The 27,883-nt window shown below is 43.1% G+C and overlaps 1 protein-coding gene across 3 annotated transcripts in view; it reads left to right on the top strand.

Moving 5' to 3' along the window:
- The window catches only part of Atp8a2 (ATPase phospholipid transporting 8A2), a 480,046-nt gene that overhangs the window by 196,329 nt on the left and 255,834 nt on the right, over positions 1–27,883 (top strand). For all 3 annotated transcript variants that reach the window (XM_076930916.1, XM_034499073.2, XM_076930917.1), the window contains exon 25: positions 25,075–25,247. In XM_076930916.1, coding sequence (XP_076787031.1) covers positions 25,075–25,247 — 173 coding nt within the window. The remainder of the gene's footprint in view (positions 1–25,074; positions 25,248–27,883) is intronic.

Genomic DNA, 27,883 nt, shown 5'->3' on the forward strand with positions numbered 1-27,883 from the left:
GCCTAGAGAGAGATGGAGGTCTCCAACCAAATGTTCAGATCCCTACAAAGATCTAAACTGCAAGAAGGGACATTATAGATCAACTGGGGATAAAAATGACCACAGTGTAGGCTATGTAGTGAAAAGAGACTAACCTGAGCTAAAACCACAGTGCTAAAAGCAGCCTTTTCTTTTAATAAGACCTCCTTGAGTGGAGCCTGCTGAGGAATCTCTGGTTTCTGGCAATGCCACAGCTGGTTGGGTGAATGCCACAAACAGGCATCTGCTAGGGCAGGCTGATGAATGCTAGAAATGTTCACAGCTTTGTCCCACTCTCAGATGCGAATGGGTAAGAAAATGTTCGCAAAAAATAACTGTCTCGTGGTGATCATATTGTTGATACCTATTATGGAAAAACCCCATTGCATGTCTTCAGCAACAGTGAGCATAAGAGTTACTAAGGCTTGACCCAACAATAGCTCTATTGCTAGGTTGTGTTTCTTGGATTGAGAGTAACTATATCCTTAGTAGAACACTGTGTGTGTCCTTCCATGTGCTGGGCCTTTTTATAAGAAGAATACCTTTTAGGTCTTTTAGCAATTGAGTGAGATGCAGAATATCAGTGGCTGAATACAGTTTAACAGTATATCTGTGATTGTGTCTTATTTCTGTGTTGTGTGTTGATAGGCTTATGAGAAGCAGAATAAACTTTATGTATGGTGTGGCGTAGAGGTTCTACTGGGACATAGGTTTCTTGAAAGTCAAGATTACTGTGACATATAAAGTCTTAGACTAGGTCCATAGTGAGGTCTACTTAGCAGGTACTGCCTAAGGGATTCATCTCATCTACTCTTCCAGACTTCTGCCCCTGCCTAGGGTTATCCCCATTGGTATATTAGGGTATATTTTAGTATAGGTATAGGGTATATTGGCGTGATAGAATGCATAGTATAAAGGGCCAAAATTATTTTCTACTTGTGCCTTTATTGATTTTGAAATATTTCATTTATTTTGTTTGTATGTATATTGATTGGTCTTCAGTCTTTGTTACTAAAAACCAAGATGGTAGAGCTTTTCTCTAGTTACACATGTTGGCTGCTGAGGAGTGAAAGGCAGGTCCACTGCTCTTTCTCTCGCTCACAAACTAGTGTCTCATTTTTACACTAAATGAACTGAAAATTCTTTACAACAGAAATCTGAGGGCTGCAGAGATGGCCCTGTGGGTAAAGGTGCTTGCCACACAGGTGTGAGGACCTGAGTCCACACCCACATCACCCATATAGAGCTGGCTTGTTAGTGTGTGTCTGTAGTCCAAGTGTTTTTATGAGAAGATAGGAAGGGAGGATGCATGGAGCACTTCTGGGTGGTAGTGTGTGGTTTTAGTTCAATTGTTTGTACAGGAAGATAGGAGGTAGAGGGGAACATTTCCTAGAAGCCCCCCAGACCAGCCACATGGGCATACACAGCAGCAAACAGCAAAGAGGCCTGCCTCAAACAGGGTAGAAAGCAAGGACAGACACCCACAATTGTTTTATGAGCCCTACATGTGTGCATTGGAACATGCAGATGTCTGAACTCTCGAAGGAATGTATAGTGCACATATACATTATACAACAAACATCACGCACACATGTGCACACGTGCACACACTGAACAAACAAGCAGAGTAATGTTTAAGTATCCTGGATAGTTCCTGCGAGCTTTATATTACAATCTTTACTTTTTTACTGCGACTATGTTGTTACTTAAAGCTGAGTTTTAGGATGATGTCATAACTCTAGGAATCTGATTAATTTGCAAGAGTTGGCCGTTATTCACTGCTGAGGATGGCTGTGGTGGACTGAGTGAGAGCAACCCCATTGGCTCATACATTCAAATACTTGGTCCTCAGTTGGTTGAACTGTTTGGGAGGGATTAGGAGGCGTGGCCTTGTTGAAGGAGATCTGTCTCTAGGAGTGGGTGTTGACGTTTCCTATGGACAGATCTCAGCTATGCACTTTTATGGCCTCTGCAAAGGCACAGAGAAGCAGTAAGGAATGTGAGAGCCCCAGAGTTCACCTTGATGGGAACTACTTGGAATCAGGATCTGCCTCTCAGCCCCTCTTTCCCCTCTTTTGTGTTGAAGAGTCCTGATATTCCCAGAAGGGAAATATGAGATGCCCAAGGATACTCTGATGTCACTTCAACTTGTCCTTGTAAAAGCCCACAGGAAAGGTGTCATAGGTCTCTTGTGTTCTTAGCCTGCAGTGTCAACAGCCTTTCTCTCAGACTCCACTGCCTCTTATGATGTTACTGTTTGGATGTTGGCAGGATCTTTTTCCATGTTTTTAGAGGTGAATATGAAGGGTAAGGTATTCTTTCCTAACATGTATGTTAACGGCTGTTCAATCCCCACTTTAAGGAATTGTTTCTTCAACTGTGTACCTTCATTTAAAAAGCAACGTGCACTTTCACAGTCACTTCTAAACTTGTCATTTGGAATGCTGTGTATATTTTTCATTCTCTGAATTTTCTGTCAGTAATGTCCCTGGTGAGTCTCCCAGTCGCCACATGTTTGTTCTCCGGAGTTAGAAATGAGTGTGATACAGCCTGTACAGTAGGCTCCGTCCCTGTACTCCAAGCTTTTAAAGACTTAATACTGTGAATATGCTTATTAAACACTAAAGAAGACTGGGTTACAGAGGAAGAAGGCGGCAATTAGAGAGTGAGTGGACAGGCTTGAGTGGACTGGGACTCTGGCAGATGTGACTAAATAGGGCATTGGTAGAAAAGAGGAAAAGAGGGCCCAAGACAATTAATCACTGAGCTGCCACTTTGTGTGATAATGATTCTCTTATAATAATATCTCTACCTTCCCCATGCAGAACAAAAATGTGAGTAATAATTCGGTTTAAAAGTGCAGGGTCTCCTGGTGAGCAGCAAGGCAACAGTCAGCCCTGGTCTCTTTCTGACAACAGAGGCTGTCATCTCTTCTTCTGCTGTTAGTGGGTTCTGCAGAAATTGTGCCGGCAACATGAGGCTCTTCTCTGCATACCTGTGTGTTCTAATTGGTAATTGTCATTTAATTCCCCAGAGTTTCTGAGTTGGTTATAAGAATATTGCCATGCTGTGGCAAATGGCACCACTTGGTGTAGCTCTGAAGCCAAGAGCAATTTCTATATCCCACACAGGAAATGGGCCTCAGTATTCTGACTTGATCATGTATACAAGTGTAATTACAGGGACAGAACTCAAAAATATTTGAACAAATGTGGCCCTGAGAATCATACCACACTACCAATTTCTCTTAATTTCTTATTTTACTAGCTGGCATTCATTCTCCCATGTGCTCTGAGGATGTTTTTTTCCCCCCAAGCTTGCTCTTTCCTATGCCAGAAGCAAACCTGTTCAAAATCTTCTGTGTGTCTCACCACACACAGCTGCTGGTGAGTAGAGAAAATGGTTTAGGCTCATCAAGGATGATTTATAAAGAAAGAAAATGAAGTAAGCAAGCCTTTGAACTAGCTTACCAAAAGAACCCAGTAATTCTAAAATACATGTCTAATGTTATTTGCCTGTGTGGGCCTAGTTATACTTGGCTTCACGGAGGGACAGGAAGGACAACAGTGGTAGGGGAAATAGGTAAAGAATGGAGCCAAACATTTGCTGAAGATTAAATTGTCCGTAACCTGCTTCGCCTTCATGAAACTGATGTTTTAAAGTCCACAGCATGGCTGTGACTATGGGGTCCTGTTAGGGTTTGACTCCACCATGGTTGGGTCCTTGTAATCACAAGACTTAGGAACCACCTAGGAAGTTTCATGGTGTTGACCTCTGAAATTTAAATTTAGCTATGCAGTAGCTGTCATTTCCTGGCTAATGTCTCTGCAATCAAAGGGGCCCCCAGATCATTGCTCCTTTTGGGTTTGCCTAAACAGGTTCATCTTGGCCATGTAAGCTTTCCATCAAACATGGGAAGCTAAATGAGAGTGAAATTTTAAGCTGAGGAGTGTCTCCTCAATACTCAAAAGTACCTCTCCTTTTCCTGTTTCTTACCCAGCAAGTCAGTGAAACCTGGGAAAAATTCAAATTATAACCTAGCTATTATAGTAAATAGAGTAAAACCAGGATGGTTTTATTATAGAGAAATTGCTAGTGGGGGCAAATTACCTTCCACTTCTCCTGAAGTTAATTTTTTAAAAACTAAAAATGTGCACTCTGTGTGTGTGTGTGTGTGTGTGTGTGTGTGTGTGTTCGCATACATGCTTGTGTGTACCAGTTTGTGCACAAACTGCAGGGAGGGCAGCTAGTGGGAACTGGTTCTCTTCTTTCTCCATTTGAGTCCTGGGGACCAAACACAGGTTGTCAGAGTTGGCAGCAAGTGTGTTTCCCAGCTGAGGTTTCTTATCAGTCTCCCCAAATCATCTTACTGGTGACCTTTTGGACATGTTAAGTTCAAAGGTTATGTTTCTGAGTTGTGTGAGAGCAAATTACTTAGTGACCAAAGGAATGTTAAGTTGTCCTAGGAGGTGCTTCTTGGCGGTAGCCTCAGTCTTTCTCTTTGCCCCTGTCCTTAAATTGCAATCAATCACTTGCCTGAGTGAGATTTCCACATTCACTTTTGTGAGCAAGAGCAGACGGGGCAGACACAGTGGAGCCTTAACACCATGGCAGGAAAGAATTTTTGGAATGGTGTTAGTGTTGTGTCTACAGCATAGGCTTTGTTTGAGGCCCCTGCTCAGTGGCCGGCCGTCACCCTTTAGAAGCTTTAGAATGCCTGGCATTCCCTCCTTCCAGAGGGCACCCTGTGTTTGCACATGCACACCATGCAAGTCTAGTCTACAGAGGAGACCCTGAACAGAGCAGACAGAAGCCAGTCAGGTGAGGAAGGGATACCTCACAACGTTCCTCTGGCTGTTAGCAGATGCTTGAGTCTATGCGGAAGTGGTTGGCTGAAGTGTGAGGTTTCACATGTTAATACTTTGGGAGCTTGGTGACACTGTTTTCTTGCCACGTGTCTGTTGTATGGAACAGACAGGCACACCCTCTGTAAGCTTTAAATCATCTCCAGAGTTCTCACTCTACCTCATGTATTGGAAATACTGTGCAAATCGTTTACTATTTTGTTCAGGGAGAATGGTCAGAAAAGGGTCTCTGTATGTACATCGCATGTGAAATTTCTTTTCTAATATTTTCAATTCAAAGTTAGTTTAACCTTGGAACACAGAGGGCTATTTGTGTATGTCTGTGTGTGTGTGTGTGCATTCATTGTGGGTTTTATGTCTGTAAGTACATACAAGGATGATAAAGTCCTTGCTGTCTTGTGTGTGATGGCTGGAGTCATGGTACCCAGCATCACTGGAAACCTATGGTGTTGTAAAATAAGTTTTACATATAAGTTATTTTAAAAAATTGAGTTTTGTGAAATCAATAGGAACATATTGACAGTATATGAAGTGACTTTCCTAGAAAGTCTATAGCTCTTTCTTGGTGAAAATATAATCATATTAATAACAGATCAGAAATCTCTGCATGGTCAAGTTATTTAACAGGAAACTTTCAGTTTGATAAGTTAAGATTGCCAGACCAAAAAAAGTAACCTGTATTCTGCACGCTTGTTCTTCTGAAAGGATTTAGACTGCCCCCACACTCCTTTTGTTAGAACCCTGATAATAGGATGCAGTGGTTTCTTTCTCCTTTTGACCAGAGAGGAGAGCGTGCTCAGATCATGGCCAGGCCTTCTGCCTCGCTTCTCTGGCTGCATCCCCACTGCACTCTTCCACTGTGGTTGAACTTTACTGCCAGTGTAGTCTCCCCCCAGCTAAGAGGGACTGTAAAGGCTAATTAAAATTAAATTTATTTTTTCATTTCTTAGTTGCACTACATACATGGCAGAAGTTCTCGGGGATGGTGCAAATAACATCTTCATTGTCATAGAAACTTATTATGGTCAGTGAGGCTGTTTGAATGAGAAGGGTCCCCATAGGCTTATATATTTGCATGCTTGGTTCCTAGTGGATTAATTAGTAGTTGACTTTGTTGGAGGAGGTGTGTCACTATGGGTGTGCTTTGAGGTTTCAAGAGCTTCATGCCATTCCTAGTTCCTAGTCTCCATCTCCCCCCTTCCCCCCCCATGCCTCCCTTTTTCTCAGCTACTACTCCAGTACCATGCCTGTCTTCCTGCCACCATGTTCCCTGCCGTGGGTCCATGGACTCTACCACCTCTGAAACTATAATCTCAATAAACTCATTTCTAGATTGCCTTGGTCTTGGTATCAATAGAAAAGTAACTAAGACAGACATTAATGGTCTAGACTTGCAACAATTCCCTTGTTTGTTGTTTGGTTGGCTTGTTTGTTTTTAAGGCTTAAAAGGCGAACTTTTTGCTCACCTTTGGAAGCTTCCTCAAATCTTACCATCTGTTCAGATTGACTGTAATGTAAGGAGCTGGTCAGGAAAACCTTGGCTCAATGTGTGAGGGACTTAAATGGTAATGGAAGGTATTCAGCTTCTTTTGAATGAGGGTCGAGTTTCCAACAGACAGAAGGTGGGAGAAGATGGCTCTAGGAAAGTGTGTGACTGTAAAGATCAGCTGCTGGAGCATAGATCATGGTGCTCTCATGAAGTCTACTTAGATTAAAGACAACAGGAGAAAAGCAGGCAGCTTCAGGTCTCTCTACCAGGGATCCAGGCGGATGTCCTCATGTGCTTGGTTATTCTGCTACTTGAAGCCAGTCATCTCCAGTCTCTTCTGTCACTGTACAAAAAACATGTTCCATATTTGTAGAGGAGATGGGAGTCAGGGTGGTAGTTGATAGTGTGGACTTCACAGGGAAGACCAACAGTGATGGACTTGCTCAACACTTACGATGATCTGTTATAAATGGAAGAATGAGAGATGGTGGTGAGGGGGGCAGGATCATAGAGGGTTAACAGGCAAATGGTAGCATTAGAGAAAGCCCGATTTTAATGACATTTTATGAACTCATTCAAGAATTCAAGAATGAAGGAATTCAAGAAGTTTAAGATAGTGTTCATTCATTCGTGGCATCTCAGGGCTTCCACGGGATACAGCAGGAAATATAACGGATGGATACACAAGTAGTTTTGGTTGCAAGAACGCAGTCTTCAATCATATGTGGATTATTTGGTGATTAATGGATTCTATTAAATATTTGTGTTCTGTGAGGAAGGTTGGGCTTCCAGGGTGAATAGTAGTGAAGGCTGATGCTAAATGGATTCCCATGCCTCGCCGTGGGTGAGAATTTCAGGAATAGAGTTGACAGAACTGGCTGAGGAGAAAAAAAGATGTCCCTAGGTGTTAGCTGGCAGCAAGGGGAGGGTGCCATTGGGAGCACTGACAACTTCACTAAAGCCAAAACCCTACTGGGAGCCAAAATACTGATTGCAGATCCAAGATGTCAAATCTGCTGCTGCTGCTGCTGCTTCAGCTTCCAGCGTTCCCCATCAGCCTTTGCTCTGGACTGAATGAGTGCCAAGTACTGCTGGAGCATCTTGATACAGATGGCAAGAGGAAACTGTGGCTGTAATCTCAGAGGATGAGTTGAGGCTGGAGATGGACAACAGCTTCTAGAAAGAGGGGTTTGAGATTTTGTAATGGAATGTTGTCAGTGGGGCAGGAGTTCAGCAGTGCTTTGAAGAAGGCCGGGGATAGACTTAAAGGCCCATAAGCAAGTTCACTTTCTTGCTGCTAGCTCTTCCTCAGAGCAGCCATAATCTCTGTTCTAGTTTGGTTTCTGTTGTTGTGATAAAGCACTGACCAAAACCAACTTGTATGAGGAAAGGGTTTATATGTCATATAGGTGACAGTTCATTCTTACCAAAGCATGCACTCCATCCAGGCAGGATCCTGGAGGTAGCAATTGAAACAGAGGCCATGGGAGAATGTTACTTACTGACTTGCTTTCCATGGCTTTCTTGGCTTGCTTTCTTATACAACCCAGGACCGCCTGTCCAAGGGGTACCATCTACAGTGGGATGGTCTTTCCCCATTAATCATTAAACAAGAAGAGCCCCAAAGACATGTCCATGGGCCAGTATGATAGTGGCAATTCTTTAATTGAGATTCCCACTTTCCTAGGTGACTCTAGTGTGTATCAAGTAGACAAAAACTAACCAAAATGGTTTCTAGAGTTGATGACCTGAGGACTTGCCAGAGTTAGTAGTATTTATTTTTTAGTTTATTTTTCTGACATTCTTAATTCTTAGATCATAGGGATTGGGTTAACCACAGAATTCTAATCATAAGGCACATGTGTGCTGGTCTGCAGTGAATATTCCTAATGTTTCTTGTAGTTAGCCTGTGACAGAAATGCCGGATGCTCTGAAACCAAGGTGGTCACTGTTAAGGGAGTTCAGGAGGGGACAGGGCCAAGATGATCACAGTTGACTGACATTAGGATGGAATCACTGGTGTTAAGAGCCTTTTAGTCTAATGGTCTATATACAAAGAATGTGAATCGAAACAGATTGTAGATTCACAAATGTAGAAATTATAGGGGTTCAGGGATTAGGACGGTTTTCAATAGCTGTGAAAACTGTGAGATCAAACAAGGAAACCAAAGCAAGATAAACTTGGTTACAAAACACATTTTTAAAAATAAGATAGGAAGCATTAACGAGGGGCAGGAAAGCAAGCAGCTTTATGCCAGAGCCTCTTGTACATGGCCATGCCAACTGTGTAGCTTTTGTGGGATGAAGTGTTTGTGTTCCATGGAAGACAGGGCTTTGTAAATGGAGTTGTTGCAGGCTCTGGCCTGGATTGAGGCTTAATTAAATGGCTGGTGCCTTTATCACAGGAAGAAGAGACACAGAGGGAGATTGCCATGGTCGCCACATGATGACAGGCAGGGATTGAAGTTGGCTGAAACTGCACATGTGCCAATGATGAATCATGTGAAGTGGGAATGAGGCTCCAGATGCAGTGGTTCTCAATTGGTGGGCCATGGCCCCTTGGTGGTGGTGGTGGGGTCAAAAGACCCCGTAACAGGAATCCCATAAGACCACTGGAAAACAGATAGTTATATTGCAATTTATAAAAGCAGCAAAATCACAGTTATGAAGTAGCAACAAAAATAATTTTATGGCTGGGTTATCACAACATGAGGACTGTTTTAAAGGGTTGCAGCATTTGGAAGGTTGAGAACCACTGCCTTAGAGGAATCACAGCCCCGTGGATACCGTGAATCAGACATTAGATCTGTGAGAGAATAACTTTCTCTTGCTTCAAGCCACTTAGTTTGTGGCATTTGGTTATGGCAGCCCTGGTTTTAAAAAAAAAAAAAAAAAGGCACTGGTGGCACAAGGCGAGAGGGAGTGAAGGCCATGGAGAGTGTGGTCTGCCTCAGCAACAACATGGGAGGTCAGAGGTCAGCGTGAAGAGAAGGAGGAGGGGAGGCAGGGGCAGAACTCTGGGCCTCCATCATTCCTCCTGTGGTCTCTTCATCCCAGTCGCATTGAAAGCTGACCAACCCACTCTGTGCTTGGCACGAAGGCGCCTTCTGCTTTCATAGTTTCATGCACATTGGTGAAGCATACCTGTCAGTTCCTGGCATTTGAATTTAGAGAAGCCTAGTGTGGGCATTGGCTTGTTTAGGGAAGAAAGGTGAAAGAGACGCTTGTGATTCCGGATGAAGCAATCCAAGGGCCTCCTACTCTCTGCCTCAACAATGTCCACTACAGAAAAACAAGTAAACAGACACCTCAGAACATCCCTCTGAAGGAAGGAAACAGTATTGAAGTGACTACTCTCCAAGAAATCTGGGAATTCAAGACTGCTTGTCTGGAGAGAAGAGCTATTGATAGCTGGGGAGCTATATGTGGAGGCAGGAACAAGAAAAAGAAAAAAAGGAAAAAGGAAAAAGAAAAAGAAGAAAAAGGAAAAGAAAAAGAATTTGTGTCTGAGAATTTAGTCTTGAGAGTGCTGAAGACTTAGAGTAACCTACAGCCTGGTATGGTTCATTACCTTTCTTGCCCAGAACTTCAGACACTGTTTTATGAACGTGAGTGTCATTTGTTATCCTGCAATCCTGCACTAGAAATAAATTTAGGGTGAATTTCAAGAGAGTTTTTCTCATAACAAGATCAGAATTAAATCTTTGCTTGCCCCCTCCCCCAGTCTCTAACCTTTTTATGCTTATAACTCTTCCAGAGATTGGCAGACACATATTGCAGGTGACAGCTTGGACTGTGTATCCTGCAGGCTCTATCCCTGCAGAGCCAGGGCCTTCTCCCTTCAGTCCTTGCTAAAAGATAAAATAAAGTCAGCCAGCAGGGGCCGCTCTGTGCATCCATTGGTGTGAGGTATGGGAACAGAGGCTTGCTGCTGGGGGAGCCTGTGTGAACATGTGGACTGGTTTGTTTCCACCCGGTCAGAGGACGCATTTATTTCTTCTCTGTGTACCTCCCTGAGACACCAATGAAAACAGCAAGTAACTCCCTAAAAATGCCTTCAAGACTTTATTTGCTCAAGAAGTGTGAAAATGGTGACCTTTGATATTAAAAGAAAAAAACCCAAACCTCTGTAGCTTGTTCCGTGTGTGTGTGTGTGTGTGTGTGTGTGTGTGTGTGTGTGTGTGTGTACCTTCTAAATGAAGGGAGAGTAGAGGAAGACCTTGGGCTGGCTGCCTTGCCTTTGTAACTGACAAAGATAGGTCCCCACTGAGTGGCAGTGTTGGAATGTGATCCTGGCCCCAGAGAACAATCTGGTCTTGGGCCAATGTGTGGAAGAATAAAGAGGCAGAATGGCTGTGTATCAGTTTCAGTGCAGGACTAGCTGGAGAAAAGCAAAATTAATGAGTATCGCTTTTTAAAAAGGAGATTATTTCCTCATTAGTAGGAGCTGTGTGAGAGAGAAAGGAGAAAGGTGGGAGGGAGGAAGGAAGGAAGGGAGGGAGGGAGGGAGAGAGAGGGGGGAGAGAGAAGAGAGAAAGGAGAGAAGGTGGCTGGTATGGCTCTGCCTGTGGGCTTTATGGTCAACTGGACTCTTCCTCCAGCCCCTCTGCAAACTTTCTCATTTCTGGGCGATGCTGAGCAAGGAATCAGATCCTGTTCCATGTTTGTGCTGGGAAGCCAGCCACCTTCCAGAGGAGAGGCTGCAGCAGCCCTGCACACTCTGCCAACCGCTTTGATTAGTCATGTTGCTGTGCTGACTGGCCACTGTCTGTCAGGAACACTGGAGTCATTCCGCCCACCTCCTATTTGCCTCCAGTGCTCTCTTGCTGGTGACACACCACTGGCACTTGGGTAGGTCTTTCTGTTCCCTTCCTGCAGAAAGCTGCTGCCATTAGGTAAGTGCGTGAGGTCCAGTGACTGAGTCACAGCCTGAGACCTCGAACCCCTTGAACTCTGAACTCAGCTGTGGTTGTCTTACCCTGAGAACTCACACATAAAGAATATTAAAGCATCCGTCCTTCAGCCAGTTATTTAGGACTCATTATGAAGCAGGGAATCCTTGGGGTTGGGGCTCATGAATGGCTTGTGGTGACAGCCAGAAAGCTCCCATAGACTAGATTCGTGGCTACTTGGGACTTTCATCTATGCCTTCTAGCCTTTGGTTTTCAAGGAGAAAGACTCCATGCAATTAGAGATTCTATGGTCATTTGCCTTACAAGGTTGACAGTATATAAAAAATATATCTTTAAAAAATTGAGAAAGTAAACACGACATAAACTCTTTTTGTTTTATTTCACTTGATAAAACACAGAATAAAGGGCCATCAAGAGGAAAGTGATTTGCTAGCTTGCCACTGTTAAGCATTTCATATGTATATAAGCACACACTTGTGTCACAGTCTTTTGGTAATGGTGCATAGGATGCAATGGATGAACAGACAATTTAAAAGGAAGAGAGCTGTACTGGCCCACTAGGCTCTAGTACGAGGCTGAAGCATTCAAGATGAAGTTCTAGTTGAGTGGCTCCCCGTAGTCTCCATGTCAGCTGACTCTCCGAACTGCTGTTGATTTCCTTGGTTGTGTGTGTCATAGATGTACAAGGTCTCAAATGCTTGGATTGGTAGCAGAAGGCCACAGTTCTGCTGGGTTTCATATACATGTGCATGTATGTGTGTGTGCACACACATCTGTGGTCTTACTTGGTGTTTCAAGCTGTGCGTCTGTGGTTTGCTCATCAGTAGAGCCATGACATGAATGCTGGTAGATAAAGAGTTCCCACCTCATCTGAGCTGCCGGGTGCCATTAATCTCCTCTAGCTAGGACGAGAGGGGGAGCAAATGCAGATTACAGATGGCAGCTTCTGTGGACATGTGTTGAAATGTTCAGAATCCTGAGAGAATGTGGCCTGACCTATCCTTTTCTTTGTCTCTGATTGTGTCTGGCTTTGTGGCTGATTGAGGACCAGCAGGTCACACTTAGCCTGTAGTGCTGTTCTGTTCAGGAGGTGCCAGGGAAGGCAGGTGCTGCACAGATGAGCTCATGCATGTTACTGTCTCGGCCACACCCTTATTTCTTGCCTGATGTGCTGGCTTATTTGCTGTGGACTATGCCAAGTGCCATGGTTCTTCTCCAAGACAAAACAGGACTTTTATTAGGTTTATACCCTCTTTCTCCAACTGTCTTACAGTGATTTAAAACAGTGAAGTGTAAGAGGCCCAAAAGCCCTATGTACAGGACATTGTTAACCCACTGGCCTTGAGGTCATCAATGTTAATGACCGAGGTCAGCAGACTGGATAGGCTGTGTACTGTGAGTTTGCTGTGTGGGCAACCCAAGTACTGGAGACGTTGTGCCACCATGCTCTCACTCTCTGGAAACATGTTCTGAGAACAGTCTTCCCTCTTGCCCAAATGTGGCTAAATCAACATGGGCTTTGGAACTGCCTGAAAAGTATCTTCCTTTTGCACATGTGTCTAGCTCTTTCAATGGAAAGTGCCAATCTTGAGACAAGCTGAAGTCAGAGGTGGACCCCTCTGATCTGTTCCGCCAGGAACTCCACAGCCAGCCTTTCTGGAAGACGGTATCGAGTTTGCCCACTGTTGTGAATGAAAATAATCTATTGGTAAAAGCCCCAAATTAGAAACCTCTTGGTATATTTATTTCTGTGTCTCAAGAATTCTGATTTAAAGCAGACTTTATTTCAAGTAACGTGAACAGTAGGTTGTTCAGGAGTCTTGGATGAATTAATGTTTTCTTCCTCCTCTCCGGGAAAATCTATTTAAAGAAAAGGTCAGCTCTGGGCTGAAGTTAGAGCTCATTGAACGCGAGTCTGGGGCACAAGGCTAGTGCTCTTCTCATCTCTAGTTGTGAGCTAGGGGCTGGTTTTAAGCAAGCCATCGTTTCCCACACATTCCTTTCTGTGTGGCCTTCCTCTACATGGAGTGTGGCATGGAGCCAATAGTGTATGGCCTGATAGCCTTCATAGAAAGAGAGATACAGGAAGATGAGCTCTTACGAGGCTTGGAGAGTATTAAATTTAGGAATAATTCAGGAATACTGCCTGAAGACTTTTGTGTCCTTTAGTTATTCACAGGAAGGAAACAGTAAGAAGTACAACGTGCCTCTTTGAGATGCTCCAGCCCTTCTCAATCCCCCTCACCTCTCTGTGCTCTGGCCTTCTCCATCTCTCTCCGTGAAGGTTATCAGGCATTGTCTCACTTAACAAACCTTGACCCTGACCCAGATAGTTTTCTAATAAGATTCAGAATTGTCATCCCAGGAGTCCCCTCAGGCTCCTGGACCCTCACTTCTCTTTAATTTCTCTCATTATTAAAAACAAAACAAAACACAGAAGGGATTTCTTGTCCTTTTTGTCTTTATTTCTTTGTGGTGCCGATGATGGACCCAAGACCTCACAGATGCTAGCCAAGGGCTGGACAGTGAACGGTATTTCACCTTTGTTCTAGGTTCCTGGTATAAAGTGAGCCCCTGGAATCTGGGAGGTGAGGTGTCAGTGTCTGCATTCCCGGGACCTGTCTATCACTTCCATAAAACAACCTAGTAAATAGTGAACTGTCTAGTTTAAAGTCTGTGAAAAGTTTCAGATATGACTTGTTCATTTAAAATGCATTTACATTAAGTATGCACATATTTTTATGTACCTATGTGACAATCTGGAAGCTGATAAGTGACCCCATTTTCCCAGACACTCATGTCAGTATACAGAGAGTTTCACTCACAGAGCTGTGTCTCTGCCTTTTATACAGCCTGCCTGCACTTCTATATATTAGTGTGAAAGTATGTATTTCCTCTCTAGAATAATGATTTTTCATTTCTTTTCTCATGCATTTGGCATTAATTCTTGGGAGCCTAGAAATACAAACAGGAAGGAGGAAGTTTTCAGCCACCTTAGAAGTTGCTGGCTCCACTTAGTTTACTATTATATTTAAAATTAAAAATAGTAAAACTGACTTTTTTTCTGTAGAAATTCTGGCTACTTGAAATGTCATGTCTGTGTGTGTGTGTGTGTGTGTGTGTGTGTGTGTGTGAGAGAGAGAGAGAGAGAGAGAGAGAGAGAGAGAGAGAGAGAGAGAGAATTTGTGTGTACACACATGTATGTGTCATTGGGTTTCTACGTATTTGTTTATGTGCATATATGTCTGTATTCATGTGTATGTATACTGGCATGTATGTGTTTGTGTATATGCATGTGTCTGTGGATGTGTGTATATCTGTATGTATTTATGTGTGTGTGTGTGTCCTTGCATGAATGTGTGTGCATGCTTATATATGTTTGTGTTCAGGGGTGTTTCTGTGCATCTATAAGGTAAATTCTATAGAGGACAATTTAGTAGGCTTCAGAAAACTATTTCTTTGGAAAAAATTACTAGTATAAATTTGAAGTCTGAGCCTTCACCCATTTGGGTAGAATAAAGCATCAGAGTTCTCTCTCTCTCTCTCTCTCTCTCTCTCTCTCTCTCTCTCTCTCTCTCTGTGTGTGTGTGTGTGTGTGTGTGTTCCATCAACCCATAGATTCCTCAAGAGATGTTTGAAGTCCCTGTGACACTCAGAGTCTGTGGACAATTTTTGTCCAGTCAGAAATGGAAGGACACAGTGTTCCTAAAGTGAGCAAGTGTGACAGCACCCTGCAGGCAGAGAAGCAGTCCCCCAACCCATGTGGACCCATGCCTCCTCCGTGCCAGCAGTGTGCAGCCACTGTGCTGGTCTCAGGCCCTCTTGAATGGAGAGGGGCCCAGAAAGGAGCAAACCAGTGCATTCATCACCAATGAGCCTCTATAACCTGCAATAGAAAGGATGGGGACTTTGAGCCAAAGGGCCACCACCACATAAGAATACTCCTCAGAGATAAGCAGACTCTGACCTGCAGGAACTGGGATAGAGGGCTTCCAGGTAGGATAATGTTTCAAGAGAATCTGGTTATCAGTTTTTGTGAGAAGTCTCCTGTCTTTTAAATCTTGGATAAAACACATTTTTCCCCTCTAACAGAGGAATAGTTATCATCGGCTCAGCCTAATGGGTTTCTTTCCTGAGCACTCAAATCAATGGTCCAGGACCTTCGTGCTCTATGGCATGACCTTTGCACTTGGGCCCTGCCCCAGTTTCAACCGTCTGCAGCAAGGCCTCTGTTTGTCTTATTCCCCACTTCAGCTTTCTAAGATGCATGTGTATTTCCTCCAGCACTCACTGCCTATGCATTGTTCCGGGTCAATTCTGTGATGCCTGTGTGCTCACTCACTTAGAGAGCAGAGCCCTTGCTGTTCCACTAGTGTGTCATCATGGTTACCCTTCACGACTACATCCTGATTATAAACGCCCAATCCTGGGCCCATGTTCCAAATGCTCTTCCAATTTTTGGTAAAAGGCCATTGTCACAGTGTAGAAACAAATAAAAGCGGTGCAGTGAAGAATGAAGGGAATGAAGAGAGAGAGAGAGAGAGAGAGAGAGAGAGAGAGAGAGAGAGAGAGAGCGCTCTCAGGACCCACAGCAGCTGGAGCAGCTGCTTGGGTAGGGTCAGAGTTCAGGCAGCAGCAAATATTCCCTAAAGGAGGGGTAGCTGACATGGTTTTCAGCACCTGCTCTGGGCTAGGTGATTTGCTTTTTTTTTTTTTTTTTTTTAGCAGGGAACATGGTAAGAAATAACTCAAGTGGTTGCTTTTTCTTCTCCTCATCAAGTGCCAATTGAAAGGTTATGTGATCCACACAGTGACAGCTGCTAGAAGTTCAATTGGAATTTATTGACATTCAGAAGGGTGTCCTTGTTGGACAGACTTTTTCCTGGCTATGCAGCATCCTTAGAGGGCCTCTAGGGGTCATGGTCTGAAGAGGCTTTCTGACTGCATGATCTGCTCATGGGCCTTCCCAGTGTAACCTGGCTGCAAACATAGGTGACATCAGTCAACTCTCAAGCAGCACCAGCCTTGATCCCCAGTCACGAATGTCCTACATCCCTTTCAGCATCTCCTGCTCTCTTCCCAGTAGCAGAAGGGTTTTATCTGTGTGGGTTCCTGCCAATCCCCTCCTCCTTGCCATTCTCTGATGCTTTACCAAGTACTGTTTCTTCTTTTCCCTAAGCATGTTTCTCTCTCACACTCATTCTGGTGCCCTCAATTCCTCTCCTCTCTTCCCCTCCCTCCCTCCTTCCCTCACCCCTCTCTCCCATCATTTTGAGACTGGGCAAGGACTCACTATGCAACTGGTGCTGGCCTCAGTACACACCTGGGATTGTGCCTGTGAGTGATGGGACTCACACAAAAGCACACCCAGCTTTTAAGCACACTCTTGGCTTTGTGTCTTCTCACAGAGCTGAACACGCATCCCCGGGAGCCTCTGCATGGATCCATCTAATCCTTTCTACAGCCTTCACACTGTAGATGCAGATGCTATGTGAATATTGTACTTTCATCTATGAGAGCCTCTACAGGTTTCTTTAAGGCTCTGGATAAATCCAAAGCTTTCCCATATCTATGAGGCTCCCTACACTATAGCATCTTGTTCCTCTAGCCTGAAGTTCACCTGCCTTTCAGGTCTGTGGCTTCCCTGTGTATATATGACAAACACGCAGGGATTTGACTTCTTTGTTCATTTGTTTGTTATTGTCTGTCTCTGGGACTTTATAGGTCCTAGAATTTTACATGTATCATCGGACCCTATTGGCAAAACACAACTTCTAGTTGTGTTTTCCTGTTCTCTTTAAGCACCAATATCCACCCCCACTGACTCCACTCTGCTGCCTATGTAGAAAGACAAATGGGGTGGGAGTTGCCCAAAGGTCCACTCAGTAGCCACCTGCTTCCATTAGTGATTGTCTCTGTATCACCAGGGCAACCTGCAGGCCACAAATGTGGGACTTTGTCCTTAGTCTGCCTTGAGTGCAGGGTACTCCAGAAGAAATGAGAAAATCTTTTCTATGCATTTGCCTACTTGTTTGGTTTTCTTTATAAACTTATAGTAGCTCATGCCACTCGCTGCCTTCGGGATCTAGAGAGCGCCTCTCCTGACATGATGAAGTTAAAAGTTTTAGTCCTCAAGGGGAAGGAACTGAGGAAGCTTAGCTACTTATGCACAGCATCAGAAAGCTAGCACAAGTGATTTGGGAAACTGGCTTTATCATGAAGCAGGTAAGGCTGTCAGCCATTGAAACACAGTGTGCTTCTTTGGATGTGCAGTTCATCTGTCTTGGAAGACATTAACATGTGTTCTCTTGCACTACATGCAGACAGCAATGCAGACTTGTAGTGCTCTCTTGGCTGAAATATACCTGACCTGCTTAGTTGTGCAGTTTTTTTTGAAAACACTCTACAAACTGTAGTTGCCCAGAAAGCAGCGTCCATGCAGTTTCTTTTATAAATTTGACCCTCGTGCTTGATTTGAGGGCTTTAACTTCCTCTGGGAATCAAGAGAATCAGTCAGTGCAATGTCATTACCTGCAAATGCAAATGCAAAACCATTACATGACTGTAATGGATGTGTTACAGGCACAAGTCTTAACCCTAAAATTTAAAGACCTTGGTGGTTATGCAGAAGTTCTTAGTAAAGTCATTCTTGCCAAGTGTGAAGATACTAAATATGGCAGATGTGTCACTGTGTGCCAACTGTGGGTCAAGCATCACTCAAATGGGGGTCATTTCACCCTAGTTGAGTGACAGCTCTCATGTGCTGCTGTCACATTTCCTTGCAGGAGGGTCACTCCTTAAAATGATTGGCCTGTAGGAAATGTTTCCCTAAAAAGAATTTCACATTTTAAAGAATTGCTTAAAGGATCCACAATCCAAATTCAAATTGAAATGCTTCTTAAATCATGTAAGTTATTTCTGAGATTTTATTATGTACAGCTATTCAAGAATATGTTGCTTCTGCTGCAAGAGGATTCACAGGTCTAAAATGAACAATCTAGTTTGGGGAAGAAAAGAAATGAAGTATATTAAGCTTGCTATTAATATCCTTTGGGAAATGAAGTACATATTTTTTAGGGATTGTCTTTTAAACTCAGTGATTTGAGCTGTGTCAAATGCTGGTCACATTTTCTATCAATGAACAGAGTGGTTGGTGGTTGTCAAAGTCTGAAGGCTCCAAAGCACAAGTCAGTAAGTAGCCAGCTTCTCTTTTTAGCTAATTTATGAGCAATCATGACAATTTTCTTTCATTTACTACTTCCCAAATCTCTCCTCTAGAGTGTTGTCTGGAGGGCCTTTTTAGGAAAATGAGAAATTTTTTTGGAGAGATTTGAGATGAGAAGGAGGAGGGGAGGGGAAATTTAAAAATAGGGTTTCCTATTAACTATGCAGTGAGCTTAAGACAGTCCTGTGTGTACAGCGAATACTATACACAAAAATGTCCTCAGTGGGCTAATTTATGATTCTTCCTTAGTTACACTTTTGAAATCTCAAGAAAAAGAAATCTATTTACTTCAGTGAGTGTTAAATGAAATCCAGGAATAATTACTGCTAGCTTAAGACTTCTATTACATTATATATCACAAAACGTGCATACAATAAACATATACTGTTTTGTTTTCAATTAAAATGTAAAACCCTAATAAATATTCATCATTTATTATCTTGGAAATGCAAGGGGAAACCAGCCACTAATTGTGACACTGCATAGCAGTGAGACAACAAAGATTGATTGCTGCATTCGTGTTTTTGGTGTTTTGGTAAAGATAAAGAATCAGCAGGAGTCTCAATCATGATGGCTGGGGACCCAAAGCGGCACATCCACTTTGGAGAAGTCTCACAGCTTCTGTAGTGTTTGAGATGTTCTTGCTTTGGGTCTCAGTAGACTTTCTGTTACTATGGCAAAATACTGAAAGAACTTGAAAGAGAAAGTCTGTTTTGACATACTCTGGGAACAACTTTGGCAGTCTGTGACAGTCTACAATGGCTTTGGTGTGTAAGGGCTGCCATTAAGTTTTCCAAACTTGCATTGCATCCATCAGGTTCCCTAAATGCAAAAGCATCAAGCTCACCAGTGCTGTGGGGAAGAAGGTAGGATTCTCTTAGAAATGAAAATGAAGAAACAGAACAGAGAAAGAATGGTAGGAAACAATGACATCACCTACCCGGTTGGGAAAGCTGGGCAATCAGAAGGATCTGGAGAATGGGAAATGAAATGATGAGGAAGGCTAGAACGCACACACAGGCACAGGCAGACTGGGGCAGGATGGTTAAAAACAGAAACCACACACAACTGGGCCTGTGGACTCCAGGACGGGTGTCATCCTTAGATACTCATTGGCCTGGTCAGTTCGCAGTCAGTCTACTCCCCACTTAAAAGACTAAGTATGGTTTGGTTGATCTGCTGCTGCTGAAACTTGAACCTGCCTGCCTTTCAGCATAGTCAGCTCAGATACCCTTGGAATTTACAGAACATCAAAGTCATGACTGAGGCAGCTGCTGCTCCCATGGCTTCCAAGAAATCCTTTATGGGTCTGCTAAGCTCGAGGAGGGGAAGGGCTCTTGCCTCCAACTATTGCAGTGTTGCTGAACTAGATTGATTTTTGAGGAAAGACCCCAGGTTGCTGCAGATTGGAAAGAGTATAGCCAGGGTCAGACAGCATTCCACTCTCCTGTTTTGTTTATTAGATGTGTTGTGAGTAAGGCCTGGAGATAGGAGCCCACCCTATCTGTTCATGAGTTAACCAAGTCTGCTCCTTACTGGAGCTCCAAGGACCATCGGATTACTATGGGGTGGGGGAGTGTCTACAAATGAGCAACTGCAGAGCCATCCCTTGAGATGGCTGGTGGAGTGTGGTTTTATAGAGTTTTATATAAACACTGGAAAGGCAGCCGCAAGCAATGGCCTTGTGACAGCATCAGAGTCACTTAAAAAGCAGGAGAACGGGACAATCAACAAGTGCAGTCACCCGTTTTTGACATGTGGTCACATGTACTTTTAATCCCAAGAAAAATGAGATTGTAAAACATAAACGAGAAGCTGAAAAACATGAAGTTCAATATTAACACCTAGAAGGCAAATGCCAATTAAGAATACTGGAATGCGTCTTATCCTTCCTCGAAGGAACTCCCCTGCTTCAACTCCCTATGGCCCTCATAACAGACAAGTTCATTGTACCATTTAGTAATTGGTTTTTTTTTATTAAAATAAAAGGAGTACAGTATAAATTTTAGCAACCAGGCTAAGTAGGCATTAAAGACCGTGGGATCCAACCACAACACATAGCATCATCCCTTTGGGAAAAGGATTCTAAGTGCTCAATAACTACCTTACAAATAGACTTTGGGATCATAGGCCACTTGAGAATAAGGAACGGTGTGCAATGGCAATGCCTTCCATTGACTCGTCTGAGAATGGCACCAAAGGGACCTATATTCTTCTATACATGTGCGGTGAACTCAGCTAGTCTGGGTTTGATCAACGATTATTGCTGAGTAGACACGGAGAGCATGTGAGTTAAAACCAAGGTATATACACAATAAAGTCAAGAGTGGAGCTGGAAGGATAGAGCTGCAGACGTGTGAGAAGTTTCAAATCTCTAAGGCAAAGGCAGTGTTGTGAGTGGCTCGAGTGGGAAGAGACCACTATGGAAGTGAGCTGAAGCTACTGCAGGTAAGAAGGCCAGGAGGGAAGAAGGAAGAATTGAAGGACCAATCATTTTTAAGGAAAATACAGTATGTGTACCTGGAAAACTGGCTAGACTGTATCAACGTGAAGGAGATGCCTGGCCCCCAAGACCTGCATCTGGTTTCCCATCAATATTAAAAGGGAATGTTTGGAACCATTACATAACTACAGCAATTCATTTGAGTGGAGAACAATAATTATGTGCCTACTTAGTGTGGGTAAAGGGTGACAAGTGGAGTTGATGACTTCATCAAGCTTGCAAGTTACTATGATTCCAGCCAACCACAGACATGAAGCAGAGCAAGGCAGTGAGGCAGGACGTAATGGCGGCAGCACACACAGTGCTCAAAGGATGTAATAGGTTGCCTTATCTAACCTTCACTTTTGTACACTTATTTTTTTTTTAAGGATTGTATCATCTTGGTTGTACTTTAAGATTCACAAGAGTAAATTACGTAAAGTGTGTATGTCTGGGTTGTATTGTTTTTTATTACCTGTAGAGAATGGTAGTTATTCTGATAAGTAGGTATTGATTAGTTGAATAAAATAGGATTATCTCCCATAACTGTTTTATGGAACTAACATGACTGATTTCTTTGCTTGGGAGAAATCCATGTATGTACTGTAATCTATATGAGAAAATTCATAGTCAGTAGAATTTAAAATGAGAAGCATCTTAGTAATGTTTGGCTCTCTTTTCACAAGCCGAGAGGGCATCCACAGTGTAGGTGCAGTTTGATGTTTAAGACATCCATAGGATGCTGCCATTCACTTTTATATGTAGCCTGCTGTAGGAGCATCGTCCTGGGTTCCCACTCTGTGTCAGAGGCTGGTGCTGTGTGAATGTGCCTCTTCAAGTTCATGTGTTGGAAAGTCAGTAATATTGTTGGAAGGTGGTGCCTAATGATAGGTAATTGTGAGCTTCTATCACCAGTAGCCAATAAATATATGTTCATTATAGACTTCTAGATTAAGGTATGTTGCATTTACATCACAGAACAGACCAATACTAGCTTTCTCCCATGCTCTGTAGCCTGCTACATATGTGGCTTTCTCCCATGCACTGTGCAGGCATGTGTAGTTGAGATCTTCATGCTCCCCCACAAGGACTCTTCCAAACCTTAAACATGGCACCAGTATCTCTCCTCCAGTCACTTGTGGTGCATTGGTTGTTCCATCCAAGTGACTATGGATACTCAAGTTACTCACCACCACAGCAGCTACCTTGTGGCTTAGTCTGTTCCTCCTGTTAGTGCAAAACCACCATGAGCTCTGAGGCTAGAACAACAGGCATTTTCCTCAAGGCTGAGGGCTTGGAAATCAAGATCAAGATGGAGATATTGGCTTGCAAATGGCTCTCATTTTACTGTATGCTGCACATGGTGAGGAGGAGGAAAAAGGTCTTTGTCTTAGTGTTTCTGTTGCTGTGATAAGATACCATGACCAAATGCAACTTAAGGAGGAAAGGGGTTCCTTCAGCTTACAGCTCTTTGGTCACCCTCCATCACTGGGGACATCACGGCAGGGACTCAAAGGAGGAAGCTGGAGGCAGGAAATGAAGCAGAAGACATGTGGAGTGCTTTCATGGCTTGTTTAGCCTTTTTTCTTACAGCACCCAGACTACCAGCCCAGGGGTGGTACAGCCCACAGTAAGCTGTGCCCTCCCATAATCATCAATGAAGGAAATACTCCACAGGCTTAATCACAGGCCAATCTGGTGGGGGCCAGTTTTTTTCAAGTGAGATTCCCTGTATCCAAATGTATCAAGTTGCAAAAGTAGCCTGCACAATCTTCCCTATTAGAAGAGCTGGAGTGAAGGAGACAGCTGCTTAAAAAAAAAAAATCCACCCTTGCAATACTCTGTCAATTCATTCAGGGGACAGATAACCCTTATTAGGTCTCACCTTTTAATGCTGCCATACTGAGATGAAGTTTCCACATAAACTCTGGGGACATGTTCACTCTATAATCACCCTTGTATCCATCTTCCCACTGCTCACTCTAGTTCTGAAAACATCCTCCTAATTCTGGCCTCAGACCCCTTCATGCTGATAGGCATTCAGCAGCCGAAGCTGGGGCCTCTACCTCCTGTGATAACAAATGGCTATTAGTGTATAGTCTACCGTTGTGCATAGTCTAGAAACAGCCCAAACAGGGAAGCTGCCCTCCCTTCTCCCACTCCTCCTGATGTCTCTATGGCATTCCATCTTGTAAAAGCTATCATCTCTGTGTCTCAGGGAACTTTATTCATCAGCCTTTTCCACTTCGTGTCAAAGCATGCCCATGGGCACTGGCTGGGATGGAAGACACTGAGGTAGACTGCAGTCTGAGGTAGCAACAGGACCATGTGCCTTTGGTGTTGTGGGCTCAGGAGAGTTTCCTGTCCTGCATGCATAGACCCCTGGCAGAACTGCCCTATCTTGGCAAAGTGGGAAAGCTTTTTTTCTGTTCACCCAATTACTAAAGGCCAGGTTGTTTCCATAGATAGCTTCTAAGGCGCTTATTTGCAACTCAGAATGGTAGCACTCAGGGTGAAAGGCATCAAGTTTTTATTTTTAATGGAAATCTGCCTGGCAGTACATTATTATGTTATTCAGCTCTCGTCACACGGGCAAAGCCTGCTCAGTGGTGGCATCCATTCACTGTCTCGGGCATTTTCCTCAATATAAGCCACCCCTCATGACTAAACAGTGGGAGTACAAGCAAAGGTCTTCACTGAGTATGAACTGTGGACAAACCTGTGCTCAGTTCCTTCTTCGGGTCAGCTCACTTGTTCATAATAAAGATGTAGGGAAGTGTTCTAAGCTCCATTTTGTACATGGAATGGTAGTCTAAGGAGATTACATATTTTTGCCCAGTTTCAAAGAAGAGATGATAAGTAGGGAGTTAGAACTAGAACAAACCAAATTATAGTGATTTTTATTAAAAACTAAGACGTACAGCCATAGTGTGGGGTTCCAGAGCACATATCCTTATGAATCTCACTGAGAATGGAAACTGGGTGGAGAGAGAGTGGAAGCAGTTTCTCCCTGTCAGTGCAGTAAGCTTCAGCGGAACTAGGGCAAGGAAAATGCCCATCCATTAAACTCACCACTTCCAAACCCTAATTTAGGTTACCATAAGGTAAATTACATGAAAGGTAACTTCATAGACAAAAGATCTACTGTCCAGAAAGAATAATTTCAGTGTACTTTGTGCTTTCTGAATAAATATAAGCTTCATTTTTAATTAGGCAAAAGGTGCATTCTTCTATTTGAGCCCACGCATTCCTCCACATAAGAACATCTTTTATTAATTATGGGAATGGCTCTTATGCTTTGCCTGTAAGAATAGACACCCCACAGTGTTAGCTCAGGCTGGTGGCAGTGGCTTGGTTGGTATGGGCAGTTTAATTGGATTAATTCTTCCATGTGAGAATGGCCAGCTCATTTCTTATCTCCATGTTGCATAGAAGCAATAATATCATCTGAAACACTCAGTAGATATGGAAGTTTATCTTCATATAGACACATATTTTTATATCAGTTCCCTACTGGGCTGTTTAATGCTTTATCTTATGCAAACTGAGAAATGTTGGTGTTTGTCAAGTAAGTCCCAATAGTGCTTTTTTCACCCAAAAACATATGTGCTTTTGTGGAGGTTCCTTTTCTAAGAGCATTAAAAGAGTGTATACATATGTGTGTGTGTGCACACATATGTGTATATAATATATACATTGTGTATATATTATGTGTCTATGATGTACATATATGTGTAATAAATATGTATATAATATATGCATATACAATATATATGTATATAATGGACATATATGTGTGTGTATGTGTGAGTGTGTATGTATGTATGTATGTGTAACAAGACTGACAATTTCATTGGAGAAGAGTTTCATTTCACTAGACTGTACGCTTCAGCCAGATCGAATCATTGTGAATAACAAAGAAGTCTCACTCTGAGGATGTTTTATCATCAAACAGCCAAAGAGGGCATGCCAGAGACAGAACTGGGTGTATTTCCATGTTCCATGTTCTCATTTCAAGAAACCTTTAAGTTCACCTTTTCTGTATGAAGCCAACAAATGTCATCCTCCTTCACATTTTCTAGGCAACAAGGGCGGCCATCACTCAGCACTGCACAGATCTTGGGAATTTGCTGGGCAAAGAGAACGATGTGGCCCTCATCATTGATGGCCATACCCTGAAGTATGCACTCTCCTTTGAAGTCCGCAGAAGTTTCCTGGACCTGGCGCTCTCATGCAAAGCAGTCATCTGCTGCAGGTAAGAATTCGTGGGCTGAGCCCAGTCGGTGATCTTGATGTGCCTGTGCTGTGGGATTTTGTAGAGGACGATAGACAGAAATTCTAGACTTCAAATTCTATGTTAAAAATAGAAAAAAAAACTAAACAAAAACCTAAGTGTATCTTCAGCTGTTGGTTCCTAGATTTTTGCTCAAAGCAGCAAGTAGCTTTGATGCTTTTGTTTCTTGCCATGCCACAGAGTGGCAGCATGCACATTTAGCACGGGTCTTCTCTCCCAGTTAAACCTCTCTGAAAACACCTTTGAGGACACACCCAATGGCATACTTAATTATAGCAGTAAGTGCTTCCTAATCTAGTCAAACTAACAATTAGAATTAACCATTGCGCCACCCAACCAAAAGTCTTCGTTGGTTCTTTGTGGAGCCTGGGGAGACTTTTGATGCTAACATTCTATTGACTGTACAAAACATGGAGGCCCCCTTTTAATCGAGATTTGAAAATCAGAATTATGAGAATAATCCACAGGAAGATAAGAAGCCACAATAGGCAAAGGGACTGTGGCAGCCAGAAGGGTGAAAGGCATGCTGGGAATCCTGTCTTCTATAGTCTTTTGTTGCACCTAAGATGCTGAATTGCTAAGTGGATGGGGCTTGATCTGTGTAAACTCTTCAACACTGGACACCATTATTGTTCTACCTGATCCTCAAGTCCTGGCCAGTCACTTCTGCCTGCCACCTGCATTGTTTGTCAAGGAGCAGTCCTCAGCTTGTTAGTGGCTGAAGTCAACAGTAGAAGCAGGGACAACTGGAAACCAGGTGGACCAGCCTAGTAAACTGCAACTCAAAGCTAACATGCTAACTTCTCATAGATGCTTTCCTGGGACAATCAAAATGTATCCACCTGAGTTTCCAAGGGACAACCAGGCAGGCCTAGAGACTGCAGGAGTAGACTCCTTCCTAGCCAGCTGCTTAATACTAAATAAAAAAAAAAAAAAGTTTTTTTCTCCTCCTCAGGCTGCCTTTGCCTGGCTTTGTGGGTCACACAGATTCAAACCTTAGCATGACACAACAAAGAACTCAAACTGCACTAGGCACCAAGAGCCAGTTTCAAGTTAAATACACTGACCATCAAGTTAAATACACTGACCATCAAGTTAAATACACTGACCATCTACTACATAGAAGTTCCTTAGAAAGAAGACTCCAGGTGGTTTCCTGCTTCCGTGATCACAGACAGTTCTTGGCTGATCTCCTATTCTGATTTAAAAACAACAAAACTGAAGGCATGCTTTATAAACAAAGCACTCAGGTACCTCACCTGTGTTTAGAAATGTAAGCCAAGTTTCATGTGACTTTACACATAAAGTTGTCCTTAATTCTCACCTGCCATATTGAAAGTACAATCATTTTGAGTTACTCTTTTCTCTAAACACGGAAAAAAAAAAAAGGGTTTTTTTTTTTTTTCCAAAATGGATTTGTAGATGATTGAATGTTGTATAAGAATTAAAATGTTATATAAGAAGTCCTTCAAACTAAGACAGATTTAAGTAGTAAAAAGGAAAATCATGGACCAACTACTCCCCAGGTCCCAGTGACCTCAGGCATTCCCAAAGATCTCAACGCTATTCTCTTTACACTGAAACCTCTCTGTATTCCAAGAGGCATGCTCTCTTTCTCATTTGATTCTTAGTTCCTTTTAGCATTTGTTGTTGATGGTTTCTTTGTCCTATTTTGCTTCTCTGTTGCTTTGATAAAACATTGACCAAAGGCAACCTGGCTGGAGAGAAGGGTTTCCTTGGCTTATAGGTCATAGTTGACCATCAGGGGAAGCCAAAGCAGAAACCCGAGGCAGGAACTGAAGCAGAGACCATGCAGGAATGGTGTTTAAGAGCTTGCTATTTTTTTTATACAACCCAGGCTCACCTGCCCAGGGGTACCATGCCCACAGGGTTGGGTCCTTCCACATCAATCAGCAGTCAAGAAAACGCCCCACAGACTTGCCCATGTGTTCATCTGAGGTAATTCCTTAGCTGAGGGGCTCTCTTTCCTGGTGACTCTAGTTTGTGTTACATTCACAAAGACTAACCAGTGTATGGTTTCCTCTTCTTGAAAGCTTATGTATTATTGTTATTATTGTGTGTGAGAGTGGGGAGAGAGATGGGGTGGCACATGCCACGGTGCACCTGTGAAGGTCAAATGACAAATCCATAGAGTCTGTGCTCTCCCACCTTTAGCTGGGTTCTAGTCACTGTACTTGGGTTTCAAGGCTTATGCACCAAGCAGATGAGACATCTTGGTGCCCCTGTTGGTTCCTCCTTGAGGTGATTTTTTTTCCTATTGCTGTGGCACTCTGTCATCTCCCCACATATCCTACTGTGTCTGCTGTATTTCTGGAAGCCTCTGAATGTTTTCCTGAGCTTTGGACACATGACCCATCATAGCCTCATCTATGTGTCTTCTCCTTATGGGCTTCCCTCTTCTCAGTACCAGCTTTACCAAGAACCATCCAAAGAACCTTACAAAGTTGGGGTGGGGAGCTGCAACATAAGTGTGCCAGATGATAAAGCATAGACACAAAGAATTAAAAATGGATACCTAAACAATTACTTCCATACATGTATTTATAGTGGCATTGTGCACCATAGCCAAAATGTAC

Source organism: Arvicanthis niloticus, chromosome 3, assembly GCF_011762505.2.
Source record: "Arvicanthis niloticus isolate mArvNil1 chromosome 3, mArvNil1.pat.X, whole genome shotgun sequence".
NCBI classification, from domain to species: domain Eukaryota; kingdom Metazoa; phylum Chordata; class Mammalia; order Rodentia; family Muridae; genus Arvicanthis; species Arvicanthis niloticus.